We start from the raw sequence: 22,041 nt of genomic DNA on the forward strand, positions 1-22,041 counted from the left end.
TTTTTTATTCATCTAGCTAAAAGTTTGTCAATTTTTTAAATCTTAAAAAACAGCTTTTGTTTTAGTTGAGATTTTCTATTGTCTTTATGGTCTCTATTTTATTTATTTCCCCTCTGATCCTTGTTATTTCGTCAACTAACTTTGATCTTAGGATTTTTGTTCTTCTGTTTCCTTGAGGTGTGAAGTTAGATAGTTTATTTGAGATCTTTGTTCTTATGGTGGACATTTTCACTACAAACCTTCTCTTATTTTGCTGAATCCTGTAAGTTTTGGTATGCTGTGTTTTCACTTGTCTTAAGATACTTTTTGACTTCCCTTTTGATTTCTTTTTAAATTAATAATCTTAAAAACTGCTCAAATGTATTTTTGGCCATTGAACCTGTAATCATATTTTTTCTCATTTGATTTATGGATAAGTTAAATTATATTCCTTGATTTCCTAGTATTAAATCATCCTTTTATTCCTGAGGAGACAACATAATTACAGTACACTATTCCTCCAATATATTATTAGATCAGTGAATTAGTATTTTATTTAGAATGTTTGCATTTGTATTTGTAAAAAGATTTCTCTATGTTTTTAAGTGCAGTCATTTTTTCAGGTTTTGTTATCAAAGCTGTAATAGTTTTAGAATATTATTTCAGAAGCTGTCTATCTTTCTCTGTAGTTACAAATTTAGCAAATGACATAGGAATTTTCAGTTCATTGAGATTTGAAATATTAACTTTTAATAATATCATTTAAGATTGACACTTGTGGGAAGTAGGTTTTTGGATATCTGAGTTTCTTTCATCATTATTGCTGTGTTGAGGTTTTTTTGCTTTTGTATTTTTGAGTTAGGTTCTGTATTTCCATCTCCAGTGATCAGTGATAATGTGCATCTTTTCATCTGCTCACTGACTATTTGTGTTATCTTCTTTGGAGAGATGTCTATTCAAACCCTTTGTTCATTTTTTTTAAATTTATTTTTTTATTGAAGGATAAATGCTTTATAGAATTTTGTTGTTTTCTGTCAAATCTCAATATGACTCAGCTATACATATACATATATCCCCTCCCTTTTGAACCTCACTCCCCTCTCCCTCCCCATCCCACCTCTCTAGGTTGATACAGAGCCCATGTTTGAGTTTCCTGAGCCATACTACAAATTCCTGTTAGCTATCTATTTTACATGTGGTAATGTAAGTTTCCATGTTACTCTTTCCATACATCTCACCCTCTCCTCCCCTCTCCCCATGCCCATAAGTCTATTCTCTATGTCTGATTCTCCATTGCTGCCCTGCAAGTAAGTTCTTCAGTACCATTCTTATAGATTCCATATATATATATGTTAGAATATGATATTTATCTTTCTCTTTCTGACTCACTTCACTCTATAATAGGTTCTGGGTTCATTCACCTCATCAGAACTGACTCAAATGCATTCCTTTTTATGGCTGAGTAATATTCTATTGTGTATATGTACCACAACTTCTTTATCCATTCATCTGTCGATGGACATCTAGGTTGCTTCCATGTTCTCAGTTCAGTTCAGTTCAGTCGCTCAGTCATGTCCAGCTCTGCAACCCCATGAACCACAGCATGCCAGGCCTCCCTGTCCATCACCGAATCCTAGAGTTTACCCAAACTCATGTCCATTAGTCGGTGATGCCATCTAACCATCTCATTCTCTGTTGTCCCCTTCTCCTCCTGCCTTCAGTCTTTCCCAACACAGGGTCTTTTCAAATGAGTGAGCTCTTCACATCAGGTGGCCATGTTCTAGCTATTGTAAATAGTACTGCAATGAACAATGAGATAAATGTGTCTTTTTTCAATTTTGGTTTCCTCAGGTAAACCCTTTGTTCATTTTTTAATGGAATTTTTTCATTATTGTTTATTTTTATTATTTTTTATTATTGCGACTGTTCTTTATATATTCTGAATACAATTCCTTTATCAGATATATGATTTGCAAATATTTTGTTCCATTCTGTCAGCTGTCTTTATTGTTTTGATGATATCATTTGAGGTTTTTAATTTTGATGAATTTAAATTTATCTGCTTTTTTTGTTGTTGGTGTGCTTTTGGTGTCATATCTAAGAAAGCATTGTTTGACTCAAGGTTGTGAATATTTGTTTCTATATTTTCTCCTAAGTATTTTATAATTTTAGCTTTTACATTTGGGTCCCTAATTCATTTTGAGTTAACTATGTGTATATAATGTGATATATGGTTCCCTCTTTTTTCTTTTGCACATGGATATCTAATCATCCAAGCACTGTTTGTTTGAAAGGGTATTCTATTTTCTATCCTTCAATTTAGTCTTTACATGGGTTTTTGCTTTAGTACTCTGTCAGAGTCTTTGATTTTTCATTTAATATAAAAGGAGTTTATCTCATTTACATGTATTACTGTTGATTTAGTTAGTTTTACTTTTGATGTATTTAGATTTTCTGATATTTATGTTTTTTTTTGTTTTATTGTTGTCACTAAATGTGTAATCTTTAAAAAGATTATTGCCTTTCCTTTAGGTTTATAGAATAGATATTTGTGTATATTTTATTTCTTTTTGCTGATAGTAAGAAACCCTCAATAACATTAATTTTGTAAACCACATGTACCAATGATCATTACTTGAGAGTCATATTTCAAATTGCATTAAGTGTAAATATACAATTCATAAGTATAAATGCAGATAATTGTGTTACAAAAATTTTTAAGGACAGTGAAATATGATGGCAGATATTCAGAGGACTTGATCTGAAACTGAAATGTCTTATATTAATGTATAATAATAATGATAAACATGTTAGACATACAGTATAATTGTCTTAATAGCTATTTTTTACTTGTCTTGTTTAGTAGTTTGTTTTTACTTCTGGAATATCATTCAATGTTTGAAATATGTATACTACCGAGGCCCAAAAAATACATGCATCAAGATAATGTTGTTTAACATCACCAGAATTCTCCAATAAAACGAAGTTCAAGCTCTTGAAATGTATTTTCCTATTTTCACACTTTATTATAGGAAGCATATTCTTTGATTGAGAAGACCGAATCAGAACAAAGTATACAATATTCATATCAGAAATATGTGGAAACTGCCAAAAGAAAGAAAAGCAGGGTCCCTCCTCCACCCATCCTGCTATCCCGAACTTACCGTTCTGTGACATTAAAACCTGCCCCATTTGTTTCTGATGTTAAGGTATGTTGTCTATTTTGATCTTTACCTCAAGGAAAGCATCAAAGGTAATTCAATAACTGTAATGATTGATAGTTTTATTGCTTTTAGCACTTGGATAATCTTATTTATAAACCCTGAACACTGAGATTAGTATTTTAATATCTTAACTAAACTTAGTTTCTTCATGACCCTTTTGCCTTTATGCTATTTCCCGTTTGGCTCCATATAGCTTTGCTACACCCAAATATATAATAAGGAGAAATAAGAGACAAGCATTTCTCTTGAAGTACCTTTATCACTGTAACAGTCATACACTGATATACTAGAGTGCTCAGTATCAAGAAGGTTTCATTAAAATAGAGTCAGACACTTGAAGGGGATAAAAGTTACTCTGAGAACCAATGTTGAAGACAAGAAAATTGAGGGGTGGTGAATTTAGAGGCTCTTTCTGAAGTTCTTCTGAGTAAATGAGGATTGTTTTAATAAAAGGCTTCCCTGATAGCTCAGTTGGTAAAGAATCCACCTGTAATGCAGGAGACCTTGGTTCAATTCCTGGGTCAGGAAGATCTGCTGGAGAAGGGACAGGCTACTCACTTCAGTATTCCTGGGCTTCCCTTGTGACTGAGCTGGTAAAGAATCTGCCTGCAGTGTGGGAGACCTGGGTTCGATCCCTGGGTTAGGAAGATCCCCTGGAGAAGGCAAAGGCTACCCACTCCAGTATTCTGGCCTGGAGAATTCCATGGACTGTATAATCCATGTAGTCACAAAGAGTCAGACTAAATTTTTATTAAAAGAGTCTTTTAATGAAAGCAAACAATAATTCCATCCATATTATAAGTCATAACTCTATGTGTTTATTGAAGCTCTTTCTCCTAGCCCCAGTGCCTTGAAATTAGTCTGTGTGTGACTATAACTTGAGATTTAGTTTCCTCACAAGCATTTGGTTCCATCTAATTCATATTTTAAATATTACATTTCCTCTTTTGGGTGATGAACACATGCTCTTTGATGTTGTATAAAAAACAAAGTTGTTTCTTTGATTATCCTTAGGATGTTCTGTTTGAACTTACACTGACTCGATACAGTGGAAAGGGCATGGGCTTTGAAGTGAGACAAACACAGACATAAAATTCTCACTCTAGCACAGCAGTATGACCTTAGGAAATCTAAATATACTTTCTGAACCGTTCTTAAATTTGTTTTTGTTACTTTTTCATTTGTAAAATGTTTCTGCTGTGAAAAGTAAATGGGATATTATATCATATTCTTGGCATGTTAACCAAGGTCCCTACATTTCTTGTATTAACCTTATGTAATAAGGTTTGCTAAAATCAGTTAATGAGATTACACTCTGTAATCATATTATCTGATGATTTTTTTTCATAAATTCTGTTCAGTGATCATTATTGAGTGTCTGTTATCTGTTAAGCTCTATGTGAGGTAAAGTATAGAAGTAAACACAAATGAAGCACGATTCCATTTTTTGAGGAGTTTTAGACTAAAGGGCGGAAAAGGCAATGGCACCCCACTCCAGCACTCTTGTCTGGAAAATCCCACGGACGGAGAAGCCTGGTGGGCTGCAGTCCATGGGGTCGCTAAGAGTTGGACACAACTGAGAGACTTCCCTTTCACTTTTCACTTTCACGCGTTAGAGAAGGAAATGGCAACCCACTCCAGTGTTCTTGCCTGGAGAATCCCAGGGACAGGGGAGCCTGGTGGGCTGCCGTCTATGGGGTCACACAGAGTTGGACACGACTGAAGCGACTTAGCAGCAGCAGCAGCAGCAACAGACTAATGGGAGGTGGACATCAGTGAGAAGTAATACCACCTTCCTAATGCCTTATAATTGAACGAATAGTAACAACATTCATCTTATACCCAACTGTGCTATGATAAATGCATTATTGCAATTTCTAGCACTATTAAAATTCAACTTTGGATCTGGGGGATCTGTTTTAAGAATAAGGATTCATTGGCTTTAGAAATTCAGGATAGAACTAAGACTGGATAATTTCCCAAGAGTTTTTGTTTGTTTTTATGTAAATATTTTGATTTATTTAACCAGGTTCTTATTTTTTATGTATCTCAAATTAGTGACTAGTTTATTTCATAATGTTAAAAATAGGAAGACATAAGAATCCCACTCTTGACCTGCAGCTGTAAGACTTGTTACTCAGCACATGACGTGAGGTTGATGTATGTTCTATGTTGGGAGAGATGCATGCTGCTGGAAATGACACCTTCTGTTACCTACTCCTTAGCACTAGATGGTGCTGTGGGCTTAAATACATTTTCTAGTTTGTGATTTCAGCCATCTTTTGTTTTACCAAAATCCTCTTATTAAGGCATTCATTGCATTAACATCTGTTTTAATAGTTGAAAATATTAATGCAGTTTATAAAATTTTACTTTCGAAGTTAGTGGTGATTTTTCCATGTGTCCTTACTCTTATATAGATTCTAAGGACTTACTGTTCTTATATAAACTAAGATGTTTTCATCTGGGTAGCAAAATAGAAATATAAAGCCTGCTTTTAAAAATGCTTTTAGAGAAAACTTACTCTTCAAATTCTGTAGAGCTTCAAAATATGTAGAGCTTCACTTAGAGCAATAATGATCCAGGTCATAAAACAGTACATTTCTTCCTTTTTTACCTCTATGGCACTTTTTTTACATGAAAAGTCAAGGAAAGTTAGTTTCTAAGTTTTTTCCTGAGAATCATGCTGAGTTTTTTTTTTCCTCTTCTCCTGGCCTCCATCTTCCAAGTTCCTTCAGTGTGTTTTCTGTCCTTGAAGTTCTACCTTTCCTAGTGCTCTTTAATCACCTGAGAAATTTTCTTTAAAAACACAGGAGTTCGGCTATTTTGTACTAGGTATTCATATTCACTGAGGGGGGTAGGCTTGGGTAGATGTAATTTTTTTTTTTTTAATGGTTGATTATGTACAAACTGTATTTTAAAAAATGATTCTGTTGCATAGTCAGAGTGGAGAACTACTTGTTCAGACAATACACAATTAGTATTTTTCTGTTGACCCAGAGGGAAAAATAGTGGGCGGAGCTGTAAAAGGCAGCTGCTTCTGAGACAATTACATTCCCCGCCCCCTACCCTTTTTTTCTAGTTTTAGAAGTTGAGATGTTGTGAGGTGGGGCCTTTGCGGAAAAGGGAATGAAACGCCACATTGATGACGACCCCTACATCACCTACCCCTGGACAGTATACCTCCTAATGATGCTTTTTTCCTAAGTATCACCTCTCCCCCTTTCCCTACAGTGAGAATAATTCATGATGATGAGGAATCTCCCATTATTTTGACGTTTTGGCAAAAAGACCATTATTGTCTAACCATTTAGTCAAGTTTTAAGTTTGCTTTTTTTCTGTGCAATTTGCATTTTGCTTTTGGTTTACATCTGTATTTAATAATTATCGAATACAATGTTTCAGAAAATTTATAGACCAGAGGAAAAAATATTACCCATAATGTTACCATTTTATCATCCAAACTCTACTATTCTTATTTAGAAATGTTTTATTCTAGGCTTTTTCATATGCACTTTTACATTTTATTTAAAACACTACAATTTAGAGCCTTGGTTCTTTTACCACTTACTTTTTGTCCCTTATTATTAAATAAAATATGAAAATCATTTCCGTGTTGGTCTTTTTGTCATCAAGACGAGCTCATCTTTGGAGTCACTCTCTGCCACTGTCTGAACACTGCTTAACACATAGGAACTGCTCACTTCATAAGAGCTAAAAGTAATTAATAATGAATAATATTTTAGTCTTGGTCCCAGATAAACTATATTTGTATTTTTAAGAAGTGTAAACCTAAGTGTCTTTGTAAACTGAGGTTTCATATTTTAAGACTTGAATAGTTATATTTTTGTATAGAAAAGTATTCCTTTTGCCACATCATGATAAAAGAAATCAAATGCTGTGTAAACTGACTAGAGATGACAGGCGCATCTCTCTCCTTGGCAGGTCTGCTGGTACTGCATTTTGGGTCGCAAAGCAGAAGGAAGCTATGGAAAAGTAAGACTAAACGATAATCATCTCCCAAACTCAGGAGAAGCGGTACGTTGAATTGAAAAAACTTTGAATGTCAGGAAGTCTTACCAAAAGTCTCATTAATTACAACTGAGTGTTGCTGGTTTTTTTTTTTCCTTTATGTAATCACTGTTTCAGTGAATTTCTCTTGATTTCAACTTGAGTCATAACTAAAATGTTACAGTAAATGGAAAGTTTTTTTTTAACCTATAAAGATCACTTAATTATATTAAAAAAACCCCTTACTTTTATTTTCCATGTATAACTTGAAATATGTTTTTGTTAATAGATACCAGCAGATGGCAAAAGCGTTTTTGAGGTAAAAGGTTTAGAAACCAATGAAAAATACGTCTTTGCAGTTGCGGCTTACTGTTCTAAAGGAAAGCTGATTGGTGATGCTATTGGCGAGACAACTAAACCAATTCTGGTTTACCCACCTCTTTCTGCTGTTACTACTCGGATGTTATTGACGCAGGTAGATGAGATTTCTCCTAATTTTTTCCTCTATTTTTTATACTGTTAACCAATTACTAAGTAATTTCTGATAAAAAAAAAACAGTCACAGCAGATATTCTGAAGCTCCTGTAATACATATTTTCCTTGACCACAGTTTAGTCTCCTAAAATATAAATCATTATTTCTCTCACTCATGAGTTTGCTTTATATAATAACATTTTTTTCCTGCACTAAATAACATTTAAATGCAACACATACTGATTTTAGAATTTTGGAAATAAATGTTGCCTGTTTTCCTGTCAACCAGTAGCAGTTCTTAACCTGAAGCAGTTTGGGCCCCCAGGGAACATATATCAATGTCTGGAGACATTTTTGGTGGTCACCATCTAGAGGAGTGCTACTAACATCTGGAAGGTAGAGGCCAGGGATGCTGATAAGCACGCTACAAAGCAAAGGACAGCATTTCCTCCTCTCAACAAAGTGTTATCTGGTCCAAAATGTCAATAGTGCCATGGCTGAGAAGCCCTAATCCAGAGATATCCTTTTCTTTGCAGGCATATGTGTACATTGTTGTTTAGTTGCTAAGTTGTGTCCAACTGTTTTGCAACCCCATGGACTGTAGCCCACCAGGCTCCTCTGTCCATAGGATTTCACAGGCTAGAATACTGGTGTGGGTTGCCATTTCCATCTCCAGGGGATCTTCCCCACCCAGGGTTCAAACACACGTCTCCTGCATTGGCAGGAGGATTCTTTACCACTTAGGAAGCCTGTATGTATACAAATACACACACATATGTATATGTCTACATACAACATGTGTGTAGACACATATATACGTGTGTAAATTTATGAATAATATATAATTTTAGTTATAGTGTACATATTATTTTACATCTGATTGTTATTTACTACATAATTAACTTTTTTCCATTCCATTAAAGTATTGTTTCAAAACATAATTTTTAACATTTGTATGGTATTTCATCTTAAAAATGTCATAATGTAGTATATATATATGTGTGTGTATATACATGTATACTCACATACACACTGGACTGCTACTCAGTCATAAAAAAAGAATGAAATAATGCCATTTGCAGCAACATGGATAGACCTAGAGATCGTCATACTTAAGTGAAGTAAGTCAGAAAGAGAAAGACAAATACCATATGATATCATTATATGTGAATCTAAAATATGACATATGTGAACTTGTTTGTGAAACAAAAGTAGAGACTCACAGACAAAGAAAACAAACTTATGGTTACCCAAGGGGAAAGGGAGTGGAGGAAGGATCAATTAAGAGTTTGGGATTAACAGATATAAACTACTGTATGTAAAATGGTTAAACAGTAAGGTTCTACTGTATAGCACAGGGAACTGATTCAATATTGTGTAATAAATCATAATGGAAAAGACTATGAAAAAGGATATGTGTCTATATAACTGAATCACTGTACCCCAGAATTGTACACCAGAATTGCTGTACACCAGAATCGAATATAACATTGTAAATAATTATTCTTTCCATAAAAAATATATTTCAGTTGTTTTACAATATTGTGTTAGTTTCAGGTGTACAGCAACATGATTTTTATACATATGTATGTATTTTTTCAGATTACTTTCCATTGTAAGTTATTTTAAGATATTGAATATAGTTCTTTGTGCTATACAGTAAATATTAATATTTGATGATTGTTTATTTTCTGTATAGTAGTTCATATCTATTAATCCCACACACGTGATTTATCCCTTTCCTCCTCCTTTTCTCCTATGGTAGCCATGTTTGTTTTCAATGTCTGTGGGTCTGTTTCTATTTTGTAGATGAGTTCATTTGCATTGTATTTTAGATTCTACATGTAAGTGATGCATAGTATTTGTCTTTCTCTGCCTGATTTGCTTTACTTACTATGATATTCTCTAGGCCCATCCATGTTGCCGCAAATGGCAATGTTTTATTCTTCTTTATGGCTGAGTAATATTCTGTTTGCATGTGTGTGTGTGTGTACATCACATCTTAAACCAATCATCTGTTGTTGGGCACTTGGGTTGTTTCTGTGTCTTAGCTATTATAAGTATTGCTGCAATGAAGATTGGGGTCCATGAATCTTTTCAAATTATACTTTTCTCCACATATATGCCCAGGAGTGGGGTTGTTGGATCATAAACTAGTTCTATTTTTAGTTTTTTAAGGAACTTCCATCCAGTTCCCATAGTGGCTGTACCAATTTACATTCCTATCAACACTGTAGGAAGGTTCCCTCTTTCTTCACACCCTCTCCAGTGTTTATTGTTTGTAGACTTTTGACGATGGCCATTCTGACATGGCCATCAATGAGATGGCCATACAGTGAGATGATACCTCATTGTAGTTTTGATTTGTATTTCTCTAATAATTGGTGATATTGAGCATCTTTCACTGCATCTATGATTATTTTCTTTGGATTGGTTTATAGAAGTGACTTTTCTGGGTTCATAGAGACAGACCTGAGTTTAAGATGCAGATCCTCACACTAGCTGTGTGATATTAGTCAATTAACCTTCATCTATGAAGTGGAATAATAATAGTAGTTACCTCCCAGAACTGTTATGAGTATTAAATGGAATTATGCTTGTTAAACATTTAACCATAGCACTTACCCGACAGTAGGCATTTAATGAATATTATTGTGATTCTTAGTTATGGATATACTTGTGAATTGACATTTTTGCTGAAATAATTGCCTGACTTAAATAAAACATGTCACCAAGTGAATGGGATTCTAGAAAAAAATGACTCATTGACCCAAGTCTCAAGCATATAATTTTAAGTTTATTGTTGGCTTTTCCAAATTTTATCCCATTTCTATTGTGCTATTTTTCCTCTTAATAGTTGATTAGTATTATAGGCTAAAGTCTAACTGGAATTTTATATTATCATATTTTTCAAAGAAAATTAAATTGAGAGAATTGCTAGGATTTGTCTAGCATTGGTTTAGCATGTCATTTGGGCTCATGGTTTTCTGATGTTTTGATTTCTTTGGAATCTAATATATTTCCTAATTTGCAGTGATGGAGTTATTTCAAAGTAAGGCACCGAATATTTCATCAAGGTCTAATTTTTCTCCAGGGAGTGGTTTGACTCTTGGGCTTCATTTGGCATAACTCTCATTGAAAGTTAATAAAACGAAGTCCTAGCTATACTGCTAGGATAATGAGAAGTGTCATAAAGTAATGGCCTGTGTTTCTTTACTGTATTTGCAGTACTGTAGTTCATTTATGACAGTCTAAAATCATTCTCTCTCATAATGTTAAGTTGGATAAGCAAAATTTCCTCCATTTAAAATTTGAGTTTAAGCTTTTAAATTTTAGCCGGAAAATGTACCTTTCTTTTGGAACTGTGATGAAAAGCTGCTGTTTTTTGTAAGAGTGGCTAGCTTTTAGTTTCAAGATAATTCTGTTCTTTAAAAAATATCATAAATATTTTATAGTAAAATATGGAGTTACTTTGCTAAATGTTTATGAATAACTTGGCTTAGAGTTTTCAGTTGTACTTTTTACTAAACATTATTTTATAAATAAAAAGTCTATAAAGTCAGGTAAATCTCTAGTAGATTTTTATCTTACTGTAGAAAACTATAATAATTTAGGCTATCTGGAAAATTTTTTGAGGAACCTTTATGAATTATATATTGTCTACATTTATTTTCCAATTTCATTCCCTTTATAGCCTCATTTCTTTTTATTATTCCCTTTTAAGTTGGGAATGACTAGATAATGTGATATAAAATATAGACAATTAGAAATCTGTGAGCAGGATTGTAGGATTTTAGGCAAATTGCTTGGTCTTAATTTCCCTGTCTGTAAAACGGATACAAGACCAAATGCCACATACTGCTGGATTATTGAACTACTAAATCAAATAGCAAGTGGGCACCATGACTTGTTGAAATGAGAAAGTGAGGAATATCATTTATTAAAAAACTGTTGCCTGACAGACATTTTAACATTTATTATTTCATTGATTACAGTAACTCTAAAGATAGAGGTGGTAGTATTACTTTCAAGTTCAGGAAACAGATGAATTTAACCCTTCCTCTGCCAATCTCATTTTATTCCAGAAAGAGTATCTTAGGGAGGTTAAGTAATTTACCCAAGGTTACTCTAATACTTTAGCCACCTGATGCAAAGAGCGGACTCATTGGAAAAGACCCTGATGCTGGGAAAGATTGAGGGCAGGAAGAGAAGGGGATGACAGAGGATGAGATAGTTGGATGGCATCACCGACTCAATGGGCATGGGTTTGGGTGAACTCCGGGAGTTGGTGATGGACAGGGAGGCCTGGTGTGCTGCGGTTCATGGGGTTGCAGAGTCGGACATGACTGAGCGACTGAACTGAACTGAACTCTGGTGGTAGATGGTAAGCCTGCCATCTGAACCAGCTCATGCCTTTCAACTGCTCTGTCCAGGTTCCCAGGAAATCATGTGTTCACCATCTAACATGTGCAAAGTTCATCTAGAGCTTACATCTCTCCCATCTCTTCTCTTCCTAGGTTGGTGTACTCCATAGGTTGTCATGATCTGTGGGAGCAGTAGAGTTTGATGTTGGGTCGGGAATCACAATGGTGGCAGGAAACTGAAATTTGTACATTTTTTCCAATTCATGTATGAATTCATTGAAACCCTTTTATTAATAGAGTTTCGCCTTTTGTCTATGACCATTAAAAAGTATAGAGCTACCAAGTAAAATGTAGTCATCCCCATTTTTTAAGTTTATAAGAAGTTTCAACTCTTCTTTTCCCTCTTTGAACAAACAAAAATTCAATGTTTGTTTTGTGCCAGGTTCTATGTTAGGTATCATCTCTTTCATTTGAACTGTGTTTTTTTTTTTTTTAAATCAGTCTCATCACCACAACAGTAATCCTCATTCTAGTTGATTTTTGACTTATGGTTTCAGTTAGGACCCCGATTGCAAGAAAGCCTCCCTTGGGGAAATGCAGCCAAGCCCTGGGAAGGCTGCAAAGTTCAGGCAGCTGTAAGCCTCATACCTCTGATACTCTCTATACACTTGCTTTCTTTTTCCCTCTTTAAATATTGATTTTCCTTTCCATCTCTGGAGGGAATATGGCAGCCCCTTGAATGTTTTTGTGTATTTCTCAATTTCAGCCATATTCTGGGACTGTTTAGCTATGACCTAATCTTGATTCCAAATTTCTGGGAAAGAGACCTGCACTGGTTCACCCAATGTAAGAGTCTGATCTCATTTTTAATGTTTGGCCACTGACTTGTTTTTAAATCTCACCCTTCTTTGTTTGGCCCCATATCTGAGCAGGCTACTAAGGAGGTCTCTGACTTCACCTTTTCCTTTGGTTCCTGCAGGAAATTTAAAGGTCCCAGCCAGCAGGAACTGTGCCCAGTCCAGCCACTAACAAAGCCCAACCTTCTGCTCTGCCCAGGAAAACCTGGACCTGCCTGTGCCTGCCCATGGGACTCTCACTGGGAGTCCCTTGTGTGAATAATAAACTTTCTCTCAGATCCTCCTGGTGCATGTAATGTCTTCAGCCTTAACACCTGAAGCAGACTGTGTATGTGTATGTATGGGGTCCATCTTGCTTTGCTGTGGACCCAGCTTGGGTCAGGCACTCACCCTGGGCCAGTCAATTGTGTTATTTTGTAGCATACCTCCTGGGTGTTCTCTTCTGTACAGAGAGGGAAATTATCAGGAAAAGCAGAATTTTAAGTTCATTTAACACATTATTATTGAGTGCTTACTCTGTGCCCGGCATTGCTGTAGGCTAGTGATTGTAAAACTTGAGCCTGAATCAGAAGGATCTGGAGTGCTGGCCTAAAGAGATTGCTGCCTGCACTGACAGAGTATATGGTTCACTTGGTGTGGGATAGGACCTGTTAAGTCTGCATGTATAACAAGTTCATAGGTGAGGCAGATGCTGATGGTTCAGGGACCATACTTTGAGAACCACTGTTCTAAGTGAAGTGAGCAAAATGCCATGGTAGGAGGTAGGTAATAGACAATGAACATAGTAAAGAAATAGATTGCCTATTAATAGTATGTTAGAAGGTAAGTCCTGTGGAAAAATAGCGTAGAGTACAGTCAGAGGAATTGGAAATGTGAAGTGGGATAAATGTGAAGAAGGTAAATTACAGTGTTACAGTGTTAAGTAAGCTGAACAGAGAAAATGTCATCTGGAAGATGAGATGTGAACAGACATTTGAAGGAGGTGAGGGAGCAGCTCTGGAGAAAGAAGATTCCACAGAAGGAGCTAGAAGAAAAGCCTGAAGGATTCCAGAACTGTACTTGGTATAACATAAATAGCAAGGAGACCAGAATGACTGGATTAGAGGGGCCTGAAGGATTGCTTAGGGAGGTAAAAGGTGAGTGGATGGGGGGAAAGTAGATCGTGATAAGAATTCCAGACCATTGTAGGAAGTATGGCTTTTACTGTGAGTGAAGTGGACAGCCACTGGAGAGAGTTTGATATAATAGGACAACATAACGTGACTTCTGTTTCAAGGCTCACCCTGGCTACTGTGTTGTGCACACACCATAAGGCGTGAGTATAGAAGCAGAGGGAGCTGTTGAATACCTACCGCTGTCATCCAACCAGAGGTGGGAGTGGCTTGACCAGGGTGATAGTAATTGATGTGATGAGAAGTGGCCAGATTCTGGATATATTTTGAAGGAGTTAACAAGTATTCCTGTTGGAAACAATTTATAGAGAAAAATAGGAGATGCCTTGAAGGTGTTTAGCCAACTAACTAGAAGGACAGACTCGGGCCACAGCTGAGTTGGGGATGGCTGTGGGTGGTGCAGAGAAAGATAAAAAATTCAGTTGGGGGCGTGTTAAGGTCAGATGTTTATTAGATATTCAGAGAGAATTGTTGAGTAGTCAGTTAGACACGTGAATCTGGAGTTTGGGAGAGAGGTCTGGGCAGCCGAGGGAATTGAGAGTAGTTGTATGACAACTATAGCCGTGGGGCTGGATAATAGCAGCAAGGACATGAGTGCTGAGGAGAGGAGGTCAGAAGACTGAGCCCTGGGGAACGCCAGTATCATGAGATTGAAGAGAAGAGGAGGAGCTTGCCAAGGTGCTGCAAAGGAATGTATTAGGTTGGCCAAAATGTTTGTTCCATAGCATCTTATGGAAAAACCCACATAAACATTTTGGGATCTAGTTCCCTGACCAGGGATCGAACCCAGACCCCCTGCATTGGGAGTGTGGAGTCTTAGCCATTGGACCACCAGGGAAGTCCCTCTTTTAATGCTTATTTCTCATTTTAACCTCACCCCCTCTAAAGTCTATTCTGCACATGACTACTACTTAACCATCTTTGAACCTGCGAATATCAAGCACTCCTCTGTTAACTCAGACAAACTCATGAATTTATAAACCTTTAATTTTGTCATAGCATTTTTTTCTTGTTTTGCAATGTCCACTGACTGAACAAATAACATTATTTTTATGTTTTCACCCTTTTTTATAAAAAGTGAAATATAGTTGATTCAGTGTTGTGCCAATTTCTGCTGTACAGCAAAGTGACTCAGAAATAACTATTTTTAAAAAGCTATATTTTAAAAGGAAAGAACATTCAATTATAGTTTCACCAACTCCCTTACACATCATCTGTTATCATTTTCCATGGTGAATCTTAGAATTATAATGGTGTTTTAATGACCACTTAGTCCCACTTTTTTGCCCAATGTGGCCCAGAGAAGGGACCTCATCTATCACACTAAGTCTTGATTCTACTTTTTCATTTTATTTATTTTTTACTGAGTATTTGGCTCTGTACAAATTATTCTACTTGTCAATACCCCAGTTTCCTTATCTGGAAAACAAGGACACTCATAGAGCTCACTTCACAGAGCTATAATGAAGAGTCAATGCCATAATGCATGTGAAATGCTTGGTCCAGGACCTGATATCTTTAAATACTTCCATCTGATTTTCAGGGCTTCCCAGGTGGCTCAGTGGTGAAGAATCTGCCCCACAATGCAAGAGATGTGGGTTCAACCCCTGGGTCAGGAAGATTCCCTGAAGAAGGAAATGGCAACCCACTCCAGTATTCTTGCCTGGGAAATCTCATAGAAAGAGGTACCTGGTGTGCTACAGTCCATGGAGTCACAAAGATTTGGACATGACTGAGCCAACACACACACACACACATCTGATTTTCAAGACTTTCTGAAATCCTGTCTCACTTTACCTGTCCAATCATACTTCCTGTGTTGTGCTTAGTTGCTTCAGTCATGTTGACTCTTTGCAATCCCAATGGACTGCAGCCCGCCAGGCTCCTTTGTCCATTTTTTCTTCTGGCAAGAATACTGGAGTGGGTTGCCATGTTCTCCTCCAGGGGATCTTCCCAACCCAGGGATTGAATCCAGGTCCCCCTCATTGCAGGCAGATTCTTTACCAACTAAGCCACCAGGAAAGCCCACCATACTGCCTGAGTGAGTGAAAGTCACTCAGTCACATCCGACTTTTTGTGACCCCAAGGATTATACTGTCCATGGAATTCTCCAGGCCGGAATACTGGAGTGGGTAGCCGTTTCCTTCTAGGAGATCTTCCCAACCCAGGGTCAAAGCCAGGTCTCCTGCATTGCGGGTGGATTCTTTACCAACTGAGCCACAAGGGAAGCCCTACTTTTCTTCAAATTCTGACCTGTCTTTCCAGTCTCAAATGCCCTGTGGCAATTTCCTTCACAGGACCTTTTTCAGATTCCATCTAAACTGTGCCCATTTGAACCTTATCCCTGCCTTAGGGTTTACATCAAGCCCTGATTCCTCCTTGAAGTCTTCATTTCTCCTTTTTTAAGTCTCCACAGTTATGATGTGATTATTTGCAATTTTTCTGTAATTTCATGTGTTTTACCACTGTAACTTGATTACAGTTTCATGGAGTATGAAATTGTTTTAAGCTTTGAAGAATCTAGATTTACAGTGCTTAGCACCAAGTAGAAACTTCATAAAAGTTTACTGGTTGGTTGATTAGGAGTATTGACTTGGCAGATTTTAAAAGTTCTGGCCCTGTAAGCTATTCCCTTGTGTGGAATATAGTCTAGTAACATGTCATTTACATACTTAATGAATTTATTTATACTTAATATCCTACCTGCTTCCACTGAGAATTTGAAGCAGCATATAACTCATGTGGTGTGATTTCATATTGTTACACATATTTGGATAGAGTGATTTTTAAAGATATAGTTAAAGAAATATATCCCACCAAAAGAAATAGGTAAGTTGATGATTTTTTCTTGCAAGCTTCTAAGTTTTTTCAGTGAAATCATTTATTTTACCAACTGGTTGAATGTGTGAAACTTAAAACACATTATGGTGTTTTAATCACTCTTTTCAGCTCTGAAGCCTTTGTTGCAAAAAAAAGCTCTGAAAGCGTCAGTCAGAACCAGAGAAAAATGAAGTATATTTCATATTTTGGGTTTGGGAAATCTGATTGTTTCTCTTGGAACAGATTGTTCATTATAACAGTGTCTGTAATAAATGGAGTGCACTGCCGAGATAGATGGAAATGAAATTAATTTGGCTCAGATGTGATCTTTGTTTTGCTTATGAGAATTTGAAACATCCTTACAGAGTTTCAAATTTCCATGCAATTTAGAAATAAAAGAGATTTCAAAATGTGTCTTTCTCCCTTGCCGTGGCCCTGTAGAACAGAACAGCCAATGTGAATAACTTTGTAGGAAATTAGAGTGTGATTGGACCTTCTCAGAATTCTTGTTGAAAGTATACACTCCCCAAATTCAAGTAATGCCTAAGAGAATGTGCTTTCTGTTGCAGGTCGCCTATCAGACTGGTAACTATGATCTGGCTAAGAAAGTTTTCTCACCAGTCTGGGATTATTTTGTTGCTTCACCACCTCAGGGTGACCAATCCATTATTTGTTTAAGCAATATAATGACTATTACACAGAGAAGGTAATTAGAAATGTTCTTTTAAAATATTATTTTGCTTATTGAAAAGATAGGTATTAGCTGTGAAGCCTGGAGTTAATTTATTTTCAAGTTCATGTTGAGATGGTATATGTAAAACTACTTCCAACAAGTAAAGTGTAGATATTCTGAAGGTTTGGGTCCTTCTTAGAACTTGCTTTGTTAGAATCAGAAAAAACACTGGAAACATATAGGTACATTCTGAATATAAGCTAATGAGGTTATGAGGAAAAAACCCCCAAATACTAACCAAGGTAGTGTCAGTTTTACTAGAAGACACAAATACGTATTGGGAACCTTTATCACAGAGAAAGATCAGGTTGAGATTAAGGTTAGGGTCTGGTGGGTGAGCTCTTAGGGTAAGAAGGCTTTTCCTTTGCTTGAAGAGGCACCCAGGATTAGGCCATCAACTGCAAATAGGTCTATAGAAGCCATAGAAAGCTACAGGCTATCCTTTGCCATTTTTTCTTTAAGAAACCAAAGTTTAAGGGCAGCATCAGAAATGAGCATTGGTATAATTTCAGCCTGTCTCAACATATTCAGTAAGAACAGTCTCCTTAAAAAAAAAAAAAAAAAGAACAGTCTCCTTTACCTGCTTGATAATGCCTAAAATTCCCTTAATAAGGCAAAACTCTTCACTCCTCAAAGGTAACGAGTTTAAAAATGCAAATGCTGAATGAGGCAAGACATTGGTAACACTTATTCATGTAAATGTATAATTCCATTCAATTAAACAAACATAAACTTAGTGTTTACCATGTATGAGGATGCTCAGTGCTGTGGGGGATGGATTCAAGAGGCATTAAAGAAGAGGAAGAGATAGATCTTGGCAGATTTTATGTGACTTGTGGGGATAAGACAGAGGAAGGAGGGGAAGCTGACTGGGATTTCCAGCGAGGGTAAGCCTCTGATGTTACTAAGGGAAGCTGAAAGGTGGAGTGAGTTTTTGGATGAAGAGAACGAATTTGGGGATGTATGGAGTTCAGTTTTCCAGCAGGACAACTCTGTAGATATGAGCTGACACTCAGGAGAGAGCTCAAGGCTAGAGACTTATGTAAATTGTTCACTGAGGTCATTGTTGGAATTTTGACAATGAGTGATAGCTTCCGAGAAATGACTGTTGAGCAGAAAAGGTAGAAGGCTGGACTTGAATCCTGGGGCATTGCTTACATTTAAGAGATAGAAGTAGGAATTGGAATCAAGGAAGGAAACTGAAATGGATCAGTTCTGGAAGTGAAAGTCCAGGAAAGTGCATTGCCAAGGGAAGTGAGAAGATTATCATGGAGGCCCTGACGAGCACTGTTATATGCTGGTGCAAAGTCAGATGGAGTAGTCACTTAAGAAAATGCTGCAAAGAGGTTGGGTAGGATGAAAGCCGAGAAGAGGCTTTTAGAGTTGGCAAATAGGAAGACATTGGTAAGTTGAAGAAAGCCATTTCTGTTCTGTGATGGGCCAGAAATATATTGCAGTTAGTTAAGGAATAAATGAAAATGGAAAATAGTAACAAGCAAAAACTACCCATGTGAAGTTTGGTGGTAAAGATCAGAGGAAAGTTTGCAGAGGCTTTTGGGGGAAGGCAAGCTTGCTTAAGGACAGAATTTGGAGGATTGAGATAAGAGAGCCAGTGGCAAGGGAGAGCCTAAGAATGTATGGTGGTGGGGCTACAAAGATCCTAGAGCACGTGGAGGTGGAGAACAGGAAGTTTATATCATTTTCTATGGGGAATACGAATAAGGAGGCATCAGGGATAGACGGAAGTGTTGCTGAGAATCATGGCTCAGCTGATGTTATGTAACATGAATTGTATCAATAGCAGAGCCCAGTTCCTTGTGGCTGAGGGCTACATATGATTCACCTTTATATTCTAGGATCTAGAATAATGATTTTATACATGGTTGGTGTTGAGCAAATGCTAGTTTGAATGAAACAAAAAAGGAATGAGGTAAATAAATAAGTGATTAATTGATTGGCCATTATGGGAGGGATAAAAAAAATCAGATGACATCTATGCAAGGTCAGGCAAGTTTATTATTGCATAAATTATGGGGTGCAGAATCTAAAGTGCTAGAGAGGTCACTGTGGAAATGACTAATCAGAGTCCAAGCTGGGTACTGGAGGAACTAGAGCCAGGAGGAGGTGATAACCTGGACTTACTGTGTGTGTCGAATTACTCATGGTCAGCAATGACAAAGAAAGTTTAGTATGAGTTGTAGAAGCAGGATAACTAAAATCCTCCTGGCAAAGACAATTTCAGAGTTTAACACGGTGGTGAAACAGATCATCTTTAATGTCAATTACTGATGTTGGATCCTTTCCTGTTTTATAGGGAGAGTGGAGGGACCTGAAGCTTAGGAGAGAGGGTTTGTCACCAACTTAGGCTTAAGGGCAAGGAAGGGACTACAGAAACAGAGAAGGAAGACTGCAGATTTCACAGTTTTGCCCGTGGTGGGCACTGTTGACTGTAATTTAGAAAAGATAATTTGAAGTGACTCTACTTCTGTAGGGCTTCCTTGGTGTCTCAGATGGTAAAGACTCTGCCTGCACTGCAGGGGACCGGAGTTTGATCCCTGGATTAGGAAGATCTCCTGGAGTAGGGAATGGCTAACCACTTCAGTTTTCTTGCCTGGAGAATTCCATGGACTGAGGAGCCTGGCGGGCTATAGTCAGACATGACTGAGACATGGCAGTGTGTTAATAGCTCAGTTGTGTCTGACTGTTTGTGCTCCCATGGACTGTAGCCCACCAGGCTCCTCTGTCCATGGGATTCACCAGGCAAGAATACTGGAGTGGGTAGTCATTCCCTTCTTCTGGACATCTTCCCCACCCAGGGATCAAGTTCACATCTCTTACATCTCCTGCGTTGGCAGGCAGGTTCTTTACCATCTGAGCCACCAGGAAAGCCCAAATCTGTCTCTACTTCTCTTTAACCATGGCTGATTTTGCTATAAATAACCCCCACTTTCAGAAAGTTTATTGATTGAAATATTGGGCCTATTTTCCAAACTTCTGAGTATCTATAATGATTTCAATTATATTGATAGAAAAGAGCTATATATTTTAGAATCAGAAAATTTTGCCAATGGTTTATGTTTTATATATCCATGACATATGTCCATAGCTTAATTTTCTTAGTTATGAACTTGTTGTTAAGAACAGTCTTTATTAAACAGCTGTGTAAGAGTTACTATGTTACATACTTTTGCTGCTGCTGCTGCTGCTGCTAAGTTGCTTCAGTTGTGTCTGAGTCTGTGCAACCCTATGGACAGCAGCCCACCAAGGCTCCTCTGTCCACAGGATTCTCTAGGCAAGAATGGCACCCCACTCCAGTACTCTTGCCTGGAAAATCCCATGAACCGAGGAGCCTGGTGGGCTGCAGTCCATGGGGTCGCTAAGAGTCGGACACGACTGAGCAGCTGGCTTCACTTTGACTTTTCACTTTCATGCATTGGAGAAGGAAATGGCAACCCACTCCAGTGTTCTTGCCTGGAGAATCCCAGGGATGGGGGAGGCTGGTGGGCTGCCGTCTATGGGGTCACACAGAGTCGGACATGACTGAAGTGACTTAGCAGCAGCAGCCATTTCCTTCTCCGACTTTTGCTGCTATCTTGGGATAATTGTGTTGGTATAACAAATCAATCTACAAAGTTGAATTCACATACTAAATCACCTTATACCTGTAACATCATTTACTTCTTTTTGCAGATTACATTCAGATATTTTGGCAGAGAGTTCTTCAATTCTCTTATATCTTTTTCTTAGAAATATTTTTGTAACAAGTGACATTAAAATTAAAGAAGAAAATTTTTTCTGTGATAATATTAAAGGCAATGAGATTTTCCCTTCTCAACAAGTAAGTGAATTAAAATCATTGCAAATGCATTGATTTCCCTTGATTTGTTTCTTGATGTTTCAAGTTTATGAGCTGTGGGGATTGTATATCCTCACTTGTGAACGGACTGAGAGACCTTTGTATGATTGTGCTGGTTTATTTGATATTGTTTGTAGATTTCACAGGCCTAGGCTCATGGTTTTTTCCCCCCTTCTTTTCTATTTATATATATATATTCCTGTATAAAAGTAGTATAAATTCAAATATTCAAAATTTATAATGTATAAAGTGAAACCTATTAGAATCCCATTATCCCTAAGAATGCTACATTCTTGTTTTCCTGTGATTTCTCCCATTTTAAAAAATACGCATAGACAAATATGCTATTATTACTTACAAAAACAGAATCCTGATGGACTCACTGTTCTGTAACTTGCTTTTTGAATACTTTTTATAATTTATCTTAGACATACTTTCATGCTGGTACATATCCATCTAGTACATTTTTTAAAACTATAATATTGCATCCTGTGCAGAGACAGGAATTTAACTTATCTCCTATTGATATGTTCTCAAGGTACTTATAAATG

The 22,041-nt window shown here is 36.9% G+C and overlaps 1 protein-coding gene across 11 annotated transcripts in view; it reads left to right on the forward strand.

The window, feature by feature from the left end:
- Window positions 1-22,041, forward strand: part of CFAP54 (cilia and flagella associated protein 54) — a 312,009-nt gene that overhangs the window by 69,028 nt on the left and 220,940 nt on the right. For all 11 annotated transcript variants that reach the window (XM_002687523.7, XM_024992507.2, XM_024992508.2 and 8 more), the window contains 5 exons: window positions 3,012-3,188; window positions 7,149-7,241; window positions 7,504-7,689; window positions 17,471-17,607; window positions 21,325-21,472. In XM_002687523.7, the coding sequence (XP_002687569.6) occupies window positions 3,012-3,188; window positions 7,149-7,241; window positions 7,504-7,689; window positions 17,471-17,607; window positions 21,325-21,472 (741 nt within the window). The remainder of the gene's footprint in view (window positions 1-3,011; window positions 3,189-7,148; window positions 7,242-7,503; window positions 7,690-17,470; window positions 17,608-21,324; window positions 21,473-22,041) is intronic.

Source organism: Bos taurus, chromosome 5 (assembly GCF_002263795.3).
Source record: "Bos taurus isolate L1 Dominette 01449 registration number 42190680 breed Hereford chromosome 5, ARS-UCD2.0, whole genome shotgun sequence".
NCBI lineage: Eukaryota > Metazoa > Chordata > Mammalia > Artiodactyla > Bovidae > Bos > Bos taurus.